The sequence below is a fragment of the Piliocolobus tephrosceles genome, chromosome 2, assembly GCF_002776525.5.
Source record: "Piliocolobus tephrosceles isolate RC106 chromosome 2, ASM277652v3, whole genome shotgun sequence".
Taxonomy (NCBI): domain Eukaryota; kingdom Metazoa; phylum Chordata; class Mammalia; order Primates; family Cercopithecidae; genus Piliocolobus; species Piliocolobus tephrosceles.
The window spans coordinates 101,763,740-101,779,053 of NC_045435.1; the positions used below are offsets into that span (position 1 = coordinate 101,763,740).

The 15,314-nt window shown below is 38.7% G+C and overlaps 1 protein-coding gene across 2 annotated transcripts in view; it reads right to left on the reverse strand.

Moving 5' to 3' along the window:
- VPS8 (VPS8 subunit of CORVET complex) overlaps positions 1–15,314 on the reverse strand; it is a 259,046-nt gene that overhangs the window by 46,256 nt on the left and 197,476 nt on the right. For both annotated transcript variants that reach the window (XM_026454890.1, XM_026454891.1), the window contains 3 exons: positions 14,310–14,390; positions 11,334–11,503; positions 8,123–8,288 (listed from right to left, as the gene is read on the reverse strand). In XM_026454890.1, coding sequence (XP_026310675.1) covers positions 8,123–8,288; positions 11,334–11,503; positions 14,310–14,390 — 417 coding nt within the window. The remainder of the gene's footprint in view (positions 1–8,122; positions 8,289–11,333; positions 11,504–14,309; positions 14,391–15,314) is intronic.

Here is a 15,314-nt window from a genome sequence, read left to right on the forward strand (position 1 = left end):
CCTTTTAGGCACTATGTTCCAGCTGCTGATCTTTTTTCAGTTCCTTGAACAAGTCATTTGTCTCCTCAGATCCTTTGTGCTTGCTGTTCTCTCTTGCCTGAAATTTCTTGCCTGAAATGGTTTTCACATGGCTGGTACCACCTTAGCCTTCAAGTCTTGGCTTAAATATTACCTCTGCATAAAAAGATTCCCTAACCATCTAAAGTACGTTTCCCTCATGCTATTTTCCCTATAATATTCTACTATTTCCCTTTATGCCAATTATGTACCTATCACAATTTGAAGCTATATACTTGATATAATGCTTGTTTATTTAATTATTTATGTCTAGTTCCCTTACTAGATAGCAAGTTATATGATAGTGGGAACTATGGTTATTTTTTTATTCACCAATGTATTGTCATACCAGGAATAGTGTTTGGCTCAATGCAGGCATACATTAAATACTGGCTGAAGTAATCAATCACTTAACATTAAACACTGGCTGAAGTAATTAATCACTTAGTACTACAGTACAATAACAAGATTATTGGAAAATGGGCAAAAGTATCCTCAAAATGCTGCATTTATATTAGGATGATCAATCATCTCTATGTACTTCTGACATATACTAATCTTCATTTAATTTATAAGTTTAATGTTGAAGACACTTTTTTGAGAAATGACACTACTGCTGAACACTGAAATCTCATTTTTTAGTATTTGGTTTAATTATAGTAATATATATTTAATTATAGCAATATAGTATTGATATGGCCTATTTATATCAGAAAGCTAATATTCTTTTAAAATAGACAAATGAAAACAGGCATTAATATCACTGTTCCTATTTCATTAAATGGCATGTAAACTGAATCTGCAAGTATAGTGGGAATTCAAAACAATTAAGTAATGTGCAATGGTTAACAGAAAATTATGGCTAGTGAACATAAGTATCATTTACTGAATACTTACTTGGAAGTTGTTCATACTTCCTCCTGGCATTATTTATACATTTACCCCAAAAGACAAAACATTTTCCTAGAGAACAATAAACACCAAGAAATAAAACCAGTTCCAAGTAGTGGGGAAAAACTCAGCTGATTCTGAACAATACCATATAAAACTCCCTAATGAGTGTCTAAGTATGTTCTTGCTTTTGAAGTTTTAAAAGGAATAACAACTTGAATGTTCTGGGACATAACAATGTGTTAGCTTATTACCTACTCTCAAGAACTCCAAGCCCTGTTAATTGAAATCTAGCAAATCTTAGATATTTTTCTTTGAATTTATATCAAGTTGCCTGTTGACTAACAAATACTATTTTTTTAACAATTAATAGCAAGATAATGTCTTCTCATGCTAATCAATGCCAAAGAAGATTGTTATTTGCTACTACGAATTTAATAAAGAAATAATCAAAGGAGAAATTTAAATTATTTGATAGGCCGGGAGCAGTGGCTCATGCCTATAATCCCAGCACTTTGGGAGGCCGAAGCGGGTGGATCACAAGGTCAGGAGATTGAGACCATCCTGGCTAACACGGTGAAACACCATCTCTACTAAAAACACAAAAAATTAGCCAGGTGTGGTAGTGGGCGCCTGTAGTGCCAGCTACTCAGGAGGCTAAGGCAGGAGAATGGCATGAACCCGGGAGGCACAGCTTGCAGTGAGCCGAGATCGTGCCACTGCACTCCAGCCTGGGCGACAGAGTGAGACTCCATCTCAAAAACCATAAATAAAATTAAAAAAATAAATTATCTGATTGAGTAATGTTCATTGAGAAAATATACTAGAATGTTGAGTACTTCAGTTGAAATTAGTTTCTCCTGTGGGTAGTATGTAGAGAAATCAGAAAGAGAATCAGATGGATTTACAAGGCCTATTCTATAGACCTGATTTTCAGTAAGCTTGGGGGAAGAAGGAAGAGGGGGAGATAAGGAAAGAAAGTAATTTGGGTCATTTCTCCTTTTTTTGAAGACTAAAAGTGCTTATTCCAGAAGAAAGCAGGCTTTCTGGGGAATAACCCCCATCACATCTATGTAACCTTGTTGGCAGACAACTATAATGTCTGAATTATTGGTTGCATGTATTGAATGTATTGACCAGTGATGAAAAAAGCAGTGAGACAGAAGTGGCAGGAAGAAAGACTTTATCTGCCATGACCATAGTTTTGAGGGTAACTCTTGCATCCTGTAGAGCTGGAGCCAGAAACTGAAGAAGTAAAAGTTAATTATCTCACGTCTTGGAAAAAGATGCAATAAAAAGTTATTTGACAGAAGGATCCCATTACAAAGGCAGTGAGGGGACTCCAATGCATTCACCATCTTCTAGGTGTAGAGCTCAACAGGTGGAAGCTGACTGACTGTTTCAGCTTGATGTCTGAGTCACTGGGCCCTCTTGTGCTGCTCTCCATGCACTGCGTAAGAACTTAACCAGGATGACAGATTTTTAAAGGAAATTAAGGAAGCAAAGTAAAACTTTCGTATAACAAAATTTAATAGAAACCATCATAGTAGAATTAGTATTTTCATTTTAAATTTTCTTTTAACTGGAAATGTGAATGGTTCACACAATGGTGAGAAATCTTAATTAGGACTGCCAATATAGTATGGATGTATTTGAAAAATCAGCTTTACCAGGTTTCAATAAAGCCAGAATAAAAACAGATTAGGTTGGTGTTAGGACAATTCGGGGTGATAATGGTCTTACAAACTTGAGGTCAAATATTGGCCCTCATTCTCTGAGCTACAGATAGTTCCTACAGTTGTAAAATAAGGATCATATCACCCTCATAACTTGATGTAAAGACTAACATAAAACATCTAACACATGTATTTGATAAATTTCATATCCTCTTCCTTCTTATGTTACCTAACCCACTAGATCTTTTTACAATATCTTATGCAAGAAAATCAAGGGACACAGACAGCTAGAGGAAAATTTAAGAAAAAACAAAATAGTTCTCCTTCTGTCTTCCATACAATTACAATAAAGTGTCTAGATTTGATCTTACTGAAGTTTCCTGATAACGAAAATGTTGGGTCATCTTTCCTGTCCTGCAGAATGAGATAGCCTCAGAAACAAACCTGCTGCTGATGTGTAGATCCAATTTTAAAATGGTTTCCCCTGAGAACTGCAACAAGACAAGGATGCCCACTTACATCTATTCAGCTTAGTACTGGAAGTCCTGGCCAGAGCAATCAGACAAGAGGAAGAAAGAAAGGACACCCAATCAGTAAAGAGGAAGTCAAACCATCACTGTTCACCAATGACATGATTGTATACCTAGAAAACCCTAAAGACCCATCCAATAAGCTCCTAGATCTAATAAAGGAATTCAATAAAGATTTAGGATACAAAATTAACATACCCAAATCAGTAGCACTGCTATACACCAACAACGAACCAAGAGAATCAAGAACTCAATTCGTTTTACAATAGCTGCAAGAATAAATAAATAAATACATAAATACATAAAATACTTAGGAATATACCCAACCAAGGAGTTGAAAGACCTCTACAAGGAAAACTACAAAACACTGCTGAAAGAAATATAGATGACACAAACAAATGGAAATACCTTTGCTCATGGATGGGTATAATCGATATTGTGAAAATGACCATACTGCCAAAAGCAATCTACAGATTCAATGCGATTCCCATCAAAATACCATCATCATTCTAAGTAGAACTAGAAAAAAAAAAATCCTGAAATTCACATGGAACCAAAAAAGAGCCCACATAGCCAAAGCAATACTAAGCAAAAAGAACAAATCTGGAGGCATCACATTACCCAACTTCACGCTATACTACAAGGGTATCGTTACCAATACAACATGGTACTGGTATAAAAATAGGAATGCAGACCAATGGAACAGAGCAGAGAAACCAGGTGTAAAGCCACATACTTACAGCTAACTGGTCTTTGACAAAGCATACAAAAACATAAAGTGGGGAAAGGACACCCTATTCAACAAAAGGTGCCTGGGATAATTGGCAAGCCACATGTAGAAGAATGAAACTGGATCCTCAACTCTCACTGTATACAAAGTCAACCCAAGATGCATCAAAGACTTAAATCTAAGACCTGAATCCATTAAAAACTCTTCTAGACATTAGCTTAGGCAAAGACTTCGTGATCAAGAACCCAAAAGCAAATGCAAAAAAAAAGCCCAAATAAATAAATGGAACCTAATTAAACTAAAAAGCTTCTGCACAGGTGAAGAAAAATCAGCAGACTAAACAGACAACCCATAGAGTGGGAGAAAATATTCACAAACTATGCATCCACCAAAGGACTAACATCCAGAATCTATAAGGAACTCAAACAAATCAGCAAGAAAAAAACAACCCCGTTAGAAAGTGGGCAAAGGACACGAATAGACAATTCTTGAAAGAAGATACACAAATGGCCGAACATGTGAAAAAATGCTCAACATCACTAAACTATCAGAGAAATGCAAATTAAAACCACAGTAAGACACCACTTTACTCCTGAAAGAATGGCCCTAAGAAATAAAAAAAAAAATTAGATGTTGGCATGGATGTAGTGGAAAGGGAACACGTTTATACTGCTGGTGGGAATGTAAACTAGTACAACCATTATGGAAAACAGTATGGAGGTTCCTTAAAGAACTAAAAGTAGAACTACCATTGGATGCAGCAATTCCATTACCTGGTATCTACCCAAAGGAAAAGAAGTTATTATACAAAAAAGACACTTGTACATGCATGTTTATAGCAGCACAATTTGCAACTGCAAGACGTGGAACCAACCTAAAATGCCCACCAACCAAGGAGTGGATAAAGAAATGTGGTATACATACACCATGGAATACTACTCAGTCATAGAAAGAAACAAAATAATGGCATTTGTACAACCTGAATGGAGTTGGAGACCATTATTCTAAGTGAAGTAACACAGGAATGGAAAACCAAGCATCTTATGTTCTCATTTATAAGTGGGAGCTAAACTATGAGAATGCAAAAGCATAAGAATGATACAATGGACTTTAGGGACTCAGGGAGGGGGGAAGGACTAGAGTGAAGTGAGGGATAAAAAAAATACACATTGGGCAATAGTGTACACTGCTTGGCTGATGGGTGCACCAAAATCTCAGAAATCACTACTAAATAACTTTTCCAAGTAATCAAAAACCATCTGTTCCTCAAAAACTATGGAAATAAAAAATTTAAAAATAAAATTAAATAAAATGGTTTCCCCTTTCTTGATGCTTGAGAAGGAAGAAATTCAATGAAACAGATTACCTTTCTTCACTGCAGGAGGTGTGGGGAATAAGGGAAGAGGGCCACCAATGTAGTGTAAATGGCTTTCCAAATTTTACACCAATTCATGAAAAATTTCTCAAGAAAACATGGAATAAAAGGGAATTTCCTAAACATGATATAAAGGTTACATACTAAAATTCCACAGTTAACATTATACTTACCAATGAAAAAATATAATGCCATAAGTATTGGCACACGTAAGTACTTAACTTGGTCCTTGCTTGCCTAATGAGCCTCACCTCATATCACTCTCTCTGACCCTCTTGATTCCATTGTGCTTACCTTCTAGTTCTGTGTTTATTCCATGTATTGTTTCCTCTGCCTGCAATACTCCCCTTGCTGTCTACCCTTGCACTTAAACTTGTCTAGCTTACTCCTCTTTTTTTCCCTTCAAGGGAAGCTAACATGGCACTTCTAGGAAGCCTTCCATGATCCCTCATACCTATTTCGTATCTACTCGTTATCTTACAGCATAGTTCATCTGTAAGTACTTGCGGTATAATAAAAATGCATATATTTGGCCTTTGTCTTAGGTTCTCGGCATACAGCTCCTAAAACAAGTGGAATCTCCTGAGTGATGAGAGTGTCTTTTGCATGAGAATAAGATGACTGGTGACTGGAGACCCCTAGGCAGCTTCAGCATGGGGGCTGGGTGTCAGAAAGATCAAGCCATGGTTAGAGGTTTGGAACTTTCAGCCCCATCTCCCAACCTGTGCAGAGGGGAGAGGGGCTAGAGATTGAGCTCAATCATAAATGGCCAATAATTTAAACAGGCATGACTACATAATGAAACCTCCAGAAAAACCTGTAAATAGTGGGGTTGAGGAGTTTATGGGTTAGTGTAGACATTGATGTGCTAGGAAGGTGCTAGGCCCAGAAAGGGCATGGAATCTCTACCACTCCTCATCCCCCTTCCCAACCTTGCCCTATGCATCTCTTCCATTTGGCTCTTCCTCAGTTGCATCCTTTATAATAAATTGGTAAATGTAAATAAAGTGTTTCCTGAGTTCTGTGAGTCATCCTAGTGAATTATGGAACCCGAGAGGGGGTCATGGGGACCACTGAATTTGCAGCCAAGTCAGACAAAAGTAGGTAGCCTGAGTACTTTGTGACTGGCATCTAAAGTGAGGACTGTCTTTTTTTTTTTTTTTTTTGAGATGGAGTCTCGCTCTGTCGCCCAGGCTAGAGTGCAGTGGCCGAATCTCAGCTCACTGCAAGCTCCACCTCCCGGGTTTACGCCATTCTGCCTCAGCCTCCTAAGTAGCTGGGACTACAGGCGCCCGCCACCTCACCCGGCTAGTTTTTTTGTATTTTTTAGTAGAGATGGGGTTTCACTGGGTTAGCCAGGATGGTCTCGATCTCCTGACCTCATGATCCGCCCGTCTCGGCCTCCCAAAGTGCTGGGATTACAGGCTTGAGCCATCGCGCCCGGCCAAGACTGTCTTATGGAACTGAACCCTTAAACTATGGAGTCTCTAACTCTAGGTAGTATTAGAATTGAACTGAATTGGAGTCAGAAAAAACTTGAGAGTACTTAGTTAAAAATCCTTTTATAATTTCATTGACTGTAAACTCTGCAAGACAAGACCATGTTTGCCTTGTCTACCATTGTATCCCCAGGCACCAGGCAAGTGCCTATCACACTGTTCAATACAAACTTGGGGAAGGTATAAATGGAAAGGCTACCACTGCAGAGTAGAAGTTCTACATTGTTATCTGGAGAGATGTTAGTCATGAGGTTTTCTCAGGCTTTGCTTCTAATACAATGCTGATGGCTGGTGAAACAAAAAGAGAGGCCGGGTGCGGTGGCTCACGCCTGTAATCCCAGAACTTTGGGAGGCCAAGGCAGGTAGATCACAAGGTCAGGAAATTGAGACCATCCTGGCTAACAGTGAAACCCAGTCTCTACTGAAAATACAAAAAGTTAGCAAGGCGTGGTGGCATACACCTGCAGTACCAGCTACTCAGGGGGCTGAGGCAGAATGGCGTGAACCCAGGAGGTGGAGCTTGCAGTGAGCTGAGATCACACCAGTGCACTCCAGCCTGGGCAACAGAGCGAGACTCCATCTCAAAAAAACAAACAAACAAACAAACAAACAAACAAACAAAAAGAGAAAAGTAACAAGCCCAACTTTTCACTATGTGATGTGAGGGCCAATTATAGGATAGGGTAGCACAGAGGAAGGAACGGGAAGCCAAAAATATGATACTACTTCAAAGAGGAAGTATAGCTGAGTAGAGCACAATGATCAAGTCCCAGTCCCAGTAACTTCTCCACATTGAACCCCTTGTGTTGTCAAGCTCTGTTCTCCTGAAAACTATCAAGCGGTAGAGTTCAAATTCTGCTCCACTGCCTGCTTTAAAAAAAAGGCTGTAAAATACATAAAATTATCATCTAGTCCAGCAGTCAGACTCCAAAGGCAGTGAAAGAGCATATGTGCATGCACCTTGTCCATCATCAGCCCTACTTAAAAGTCATAATTCTGCATTCTTATCATATAGGTACTCATTGGTACTCGCAAGTATTCAGCTGTATTTGCTGGGCTGTTACTATGTCAAAGGGTCTTAAAAACAGGCTCATGTGTGTACACCTCATCTGTCCAACTAGATCTTCAGCCTTTTAAAGGCAGAAAATGTCATCTGTTGCTCTCAAATTCATGTTTTTTTCTGTACTAAGTAGAGAGGAGAGGCTCTTCAAACACTAAATAGGACTTAAAAGAACATTTCATGTACCCAATACCCATCAGGTAAATTTGTTGAGACCTATGGGAACCGAAGAAAATGAAAACCAGGCCCAAATGACATTGGTAAGAAAAGACCATCTCCATTTTGCCACGAAAACAAATCTTACCTGTGATGGGGTTATCCTTCCCTTTTTAATTTCAGATGAATTTTCACTGAGTTTTCCTACTTTGTTAGTTGAGCTGCATTTGTAGCATGTCCATCTTGTTTGGCCCTCAATTTCCATGGTGCATTCTTTGTTTTGAAGGCAGAATGAGTGATACAAATGGCCACAGCTGCAAAATGAAGGCAACGAATATGTCCTTTTTACTATCACAAAATCCATCAACATAAGCTTGTAAGTGTACTTAGAAGCAATAAAGATATCTAACAAGTAGAAAGGCACTGATGGCTGTACAGGGTAAGAAACAAGAAAGGGAATGTACTTGCTGCTGTCCTCTACTTTTTAAAAATCCCATTCATATATTTGTATACTTATGTTGTGAGTACAAACAAATCACTGTTCTCTGACTACAAACTACCCAAAGGATGAGTTGAACTTCTGTTCATTTACCAAACTATGAAATACGGATGGCATTTTCAGATAGTCTGAAAAAAATGCAACGGGGGGCTGGGCATGGTGGCTCACGCTCGTAATCCCAGCACTTTGGGAGGCCGAGGTGGGCAGATCGGCTGAGGTTAGGAGTTTGAGATCAGCCTGGACAACATGGTGAAACCCCACCTCTACTAAAAATACAAAAAATTAGCCAGGTGTGGTGGCAGGTACCCATAATCCCAGCTAGTTGGGAGGCTGAGGCAGAAGAATCGCTTGAACCCGGGAGGCAGATGTTGCAGTGAGCCAAGATCGTGCCACTGCACTCCAGCCTGGGCGACAAGAGCAAAACTCTGTCTCAAAAAAACAAAAAACAAAACAAAACAAGAAAAACAAAAAATTAGCCAGGTGTGGTGGCACACACCTGTAATCCCAGCTACTCAGGAGGCTGAGGCATGAGAATCGGTTGAACCCAGGAGGCAGAGGTTACAGTGAGCTGAGATTGCGTCACTGCACTCCAGCCTGGCAGACAGAATGAGATTCCATCTCAAAAAGAAAAAAACAAAATTAAAAAAAGGCAACTGGAAAGAATCATAATTATTTAAGTAGCTTAATAACAACATGAATGGTCTGATCACCAAATTCAAGGCAAGTGTTGTGATTTGATTAAACATTTACAAAAATGTCACTGATGTAGTAAATCCTTACACTATTCATATAAAGAAATTCCCTATTGATTACATTAAATGACTAAATCAGCCTCCCAGAAGTTGAGTACTGAGAATAATTCTCAGCCATCTACACTGATTTGTCTTCATTTCTCTAACCTAAAATGTTGGACATTTCAGAAATCAATCCTTTTCTTTTCTATAGTCTTTATATTCTTTTTCTTTTTTCTTCCTCTCTCTCTCTGTGTGTCTCTCTCTGTGTGTGTGTGTGTGTGTGTGTGTGCATATATATATATATATTAACTGATCCGTCTGCTTTCCCCCTTGATCTCTCTAGTCCTTTAACACAACAGTCAGAGTAATCCTTAAGACATAGGTCAGATCATGTCACCGCCCCAGTCCTCAAAATCATCCAATGGCTTCGCATCTCAGAGTAAAAGTCTCACTTTCATTATAAAAATGAGTTAGATTTGGGCCAGCTCCTACATGATTTGGCCTCTGCTCCTCTGAAGTCTCTTTCACTGTCCCCTTCCTTGGTTGCTTAGGTGCCACTAGCCTCCTTACTCACTAATCCTCAAGAATTCCAAGGCTCTCCCGCCTCATGGTCTCTGCACTTGGCTCCTCTGCCTGGTGTACTCTCTTCTGAGGTTGCACAGCCACTTCCTTTAGATCCCGTCAAATGTCAATTAAACAAGAAGGCTTTCCGGGCTACTCTATAAATTAGTAGCTCCCAACATTCCTTTATCTCTATAGCATAGCTCATTTTTACTCATGTATCTATTAATTATTTTTCTATTAATTAATTTTTAAGTTGTCTGTTCATAAGTCACCTTAACAGTGAGCCTTTCCCTGACCAACCTATATAAAATATCTGCATCCACCACCAAACACTCTGTATGTATCTCCTTTAACATTTTTTCCCCCGTGGTAGTTATCAGTATCTGGCATTTCACTTGTTGGCTTATTTTTTTGGTCTATCCCTGACACTACAATGTAAACTCCATGAGGGTAGAGCCTTTGTTTTGTTCCTCCTGTATCCTATCCCCTTGAATAGCAGCTCACATACAGCAGGTGCTCAATAAATATTTCTCGCCTGAATGGGCTCTTCGTGTGAAGAGAACTACCTCCTCTTCCAACCATCAAGTCTACCAATCTTCATGCAGAACTAACACTCAGATAGTGCTTACTCATGCCAGGCACTGTTACAAGTGCCTTATATAAATCATTTCATTCAATCCTCACAAAACACTAGGAGGTAGGTACTATTACCCTATTTACAGATGAGGAAACTAAAATATAAAGAGGTTAAATAACTTGTCCAAGGTCTCACAGCTGGCATGTAGCAGAGTCAATATCTGAACTCAGGAAGTTTGGCCATATTGTGTTACCTCTATTCATACATTCTAGATGAGCTGTCTTTGCTCCTGAGACCAACACCTTCATTCTGCACTAGGGTTCTTCTCTCTTTGCAATGTAGCTTAAATATCATATACTGACAACTTCTAAATTAAAATTTTCCAGTCTTAACACATCTCCAGATTTCTGACTTCAAGAACTGTCTAGCTGGCATCCCTACTTGATGTCTAACAGTACATATCAAACCTAACACGTGCAAGACGAAACTCTTGATTTCCCCACTTCCTTGTATCTTCTTCATCTTAGACAATGGTACATGTTTACCCAATTGCTCAGACCAAAGACTCATTTTTCTCTCATATTCCGCATCTAATACACCAGCAAATTATCCCTACCTTTAAAGGATACTTGGAATCCAAACACCTCTCAGCACCCTTACTCCTCCCTCTCTTGTTCTGCTCAAAGGTCATGTCCTCAGATATGCCTTCCCTCATTTAATAGCACTTGTCCTGAACAGGTCATCCTTCTATCCATTTGTCCTGCGTTTTGTTTTTCTCCAAAGCTCTTATTCCTCTGTATTTATGTCTCGCCTGGGCACCCTAACCTCCACCCCAATGCAGAATGTAAGGTCTGTGAGGGCAGGAACTTGCCTATCATGTTCATTGTTAGAATGACTGCCTGTCTGTGTATCCATGTGTATTCTTGCCTGGTAATGCCACAGATGTACATGTACCATACATGTAACATTTATTTCCCTTTCTTACCTAAAGACAATAATTTCATCAGCCATTTCTTGGCGTCTCTTGTACTGTTGCAAACATATAGAGCAGTAATCTTGTTTGGGATTCAGTCCTCTGGTGACCGAAGCTCTCAGGTTACACAGTGACCAATGGAGATCTTGGTTTAGAAGGCTAGTTGTTGTTTCCAGCAGGGTCTATGAAACAACAAAACAAAAAACAAACAAACAAAAGGTTATAAAATGAAAGAGATAGAGAAGATGGATGGTGAATAGCACTTGTTTAGTTTTCGACTACCAACACATTATAAAGGATATAAAATTGGAACACATTATAAAGGGATAAAATTGTTGAAACAAAAAAAATCAAAACCTCACAAATTCAAGCGGTTAACCTCAATGTGCAGAGTAATGGTGAGTGTATACATTATGAGATTCTCAAGTCTGTCATTAGTTTCTACTGAGAAATGTGAACTCTGCCATTCTGTAGCTTAATTCAGTATTGATGGCTTTCAAATGACTAGATAAGCCCAAATCTATTTATTACATTTATATAATAACTGCTCTCTGAATGGCTCAGAGTGTTGTAATAAAGAATACAGCTAAGTCTGAATCCCAGATTTTTTATTGAAACTGCATTCATGGTAATGTTTCAAATATCTTTTCACTAGTAAAGCTAATGGCCACTACTCCATTTTCATCTTCCTTGGGCAGAGAGATAACATTTTCCTGATCAGCACTTAGAAGTCATTTGCATCTACTCAAGACCATGACATCTATCATTAAGTCACATAAAGACATTTTAACAGCTATCACATTAAGTCATTTTAAGGCTCTATGTATTTATAAAGTATTGTTTTTGTACTGTATCTCATTCTTTTTTTTTTTTTTTTAATTTTTATTTTTTTATTTTTATTATACTTTAAGTTCTAGGGTACATGTGCATAACGTGCAGGTTTGTTACATATGTATACATGTGCCATGTTGGTGTGCTGCACCCATCAATTCGTCAGCACCCATCAATTCATCATTTATATCAGGTATAACTCCCCAATGCAATCCCTCCCCCCTCCCCCCTCCCCATGATAGGCCCCATTGTGTGATGTTCCCCTGTATCACATTCTTAACGTTGGTATATATCATCTGGCTATGTAGTTGGGTTCTTTTCTCTCAGTCCTGAAGGGGAAGATAGAGCTAGGTACTGCCTGCCCTCCTTGCTATACAGCTTAGCTCTTTAACCTTACCTGTAACGCAAAACTTTTGGTTCTAATGGTCTCATTCTTTCCAATCAGTATCATGTTTTTCTCCTCTTACATAGTTCCAAAACTGGTAAACATTTTCTGCCTTGCACTCAACTTTACTTCTGCTAACGTGGAATCTGTGCCTGCAGGAGTATCAAGCTTCACTGGGCTACACTTAGCCAAACTGCAATTCTTACAACATTCTAAGAAAAGCTGTCACCCAGATTTTCCTTTTTCTTCTCACAGATTCTTAAAAAAAAAAAAGCAGACGTTGTCTCCAACAGACCTAAATTGTACTTTTCCTAGGTGGCTTCAGGAGTCACTTTGCAGTACACTAAGAAAAAAGCCCGAGCCGGGCGCAGTGGCTCAAGCCTGTAATCCCAGCACTTTGGGAGGCTGAGATGGGCGGATCACGAGGTCAGGAGATCGAGACCATCCTGGCTAACATGGTGAAACCCCATCTCTACTAAAAAAAAATACAAAAAACTAGCCGGGCAAGGTGGCGGGCGCCTGTAGTCCCAGCTATCCGGAAGGCTGAGGCAGGAGAATGGCGTAAACCCAGGAGCTCATTGCAGTGAGCTGAAATCCGGTCACTGCACTCCAGCCTGGGCGACAGAGCCAGACTCCGTCTCAAAAAAAAAGAAAAGAAAAAAGCCCGAACACCAGGCTGGCGCTTACTGAGACTTAAAGCTAAAGACAATTTTGAGTTAAGGGAAGACTAATGACCATTTATGGTGATATGGTTTGGCTGTGTCCCCACCCAAATCTCATCTTGAATTCCCACATGTGGTGGGAGGTAACTGAATCATGGGGGCAGGTCTTTCCTGTATTGTTCTCATGATAGCAAATAAGTTTCACGAGAGCAGACAGTATTATAAGGGGAAGTTTCCCTGCATAAGCTCTCGTCTGCCGCCATGTGAGACATGCCTTTCACCTTCTGCCATGATTGTGAGGCCTCCCCAGCCACGTGGAACTGTAAGTCCAATAAACCTCTTTCTTTTGTAAACTGCCCAGCCTTGGCTATGTCTTTATCAGCAGCATAAAAACGGACTAATACAATGGTTAGTGACAACTATCTGTTTCAGAATGTTTAAAATAATACTTATTTAATTTTATTTTGCAATTTTCTATATTCATGTTGACCCTTCCTTTTCATGTGGTATAGCTTTGTACTAAATTATTTTTCCAGAAAGTTTCTCATACTTTCATTTTGAAAAAGAAGATATTTGTTTCACTGTCAATGAATTAAAATAAACTAAATTTGAATTAGATGCATTTCTACATTCTGAAATGTGTGTGTGTGTGTACACAAATCAAGGTCAAGAGAATTTTTTTTTTTTTTAGAGACAGGGTCTTGCTCTGTCACCTGGCACAATCATAGCTCACTGAAGCCTCCAACTCCTGGGCTCAACTGATCGTCCTGAGTAGTTACAATTACAGGCACATGCCACCATGCCCAGCTAATTATTTTTATTTTTTGTAGAGACAGAGTCTTGCTATGTTGCCTGGGCTGGACTCGAACTCCTGGCCTCAGGCAATCCTCTTGTCTCAGTCTTCCAAAGTGCTGCTGGCATTACAGGTATGAGCTACCATGCCTGGTGAGAGAAATTAAAAACTGAAATAAATATACACACATACACCTCAGTCTACCTAACTGCCAGTAAATAGATGGTAACTTTTTTTTTAAGTATAGGTACAAAAGAAAAGAAAATAGCATTTTTCTACCTTAGGACAGACTTAGATGTAACAAGTAGCTTACTTACTTGTTCATAGTTAAAGGTATCTAACATTCCCAGAATAAGTCCCTGGATTTCTCCAAGTTTTCCTTTTCCATAAACTGGATCCTAATTAGAAAAAAATATAACTCTGTTATAATTCTATATTTTAAAATTACTTTAAAATGTAAGTTATCTGAAAAAGCCAAATGCTTTTAAGTATTTTTCTACAGTCACAAAATATTTATTCTTCCACAAATGTTCCACTGGAAATGTACCATAGTCTTCCTCTGATCATCTCAAATATTTTTGAAAAACAAAATTTAAATTATCCAAGCCTCTTTCTTAACAATCCTTGCAAGTCTAATTAAACTTTACTTTTATTTTGTTTCCGCAAGAAGCTTCCTCTCCTTCATATAAAACAGCAACTCTCCCTCTTTGCACTCTTATTTATCTGTTACATTAAAACCAGTGTACTCAGGAATACCCAGAATCTGTCCAACAACTCCTCCTGGGATCCCATTTAGCCACCTCCTGCCCTTAACCAACTAAATCGCACCAGTTTTGGAGACAAACAGGTTCTGAGAAAACAGCTCTCAGTTTTTTGAAGTTTTTTTCAGTAAAGTCATTACTGATAAACAACAGATACCTAGATATCCAATGTTCCCTCCACTGCATTTCATATGAGGTATGCCAAGTAACTTGTTTATTATGTACATTTTGGAAACACTGAAGTGTACCAAAACACACACACACACACACACACACACAAAACAAAAAACAAAATTGAAAAACAAAAAAACAAAAAACCACACCAAAAACTGAAATCCAAACAGAGATAAACATTGTTGATATTTTGATGTATATTTCTCTAGTCTTGTTTCTGGGAGAGGTGAGAAAAGGAAGGGAAAGAGGGATATAGTTTTTAGTGTATAAAATTGGAGTATTTTACAAAATATTTTTATATCTTTTTTTTAACTCAACCGTGTATTGTGAGCACTTTTCCATACCATCAAATATTTCTTTTTTTTCTCTACTCTTGTGACACATTAC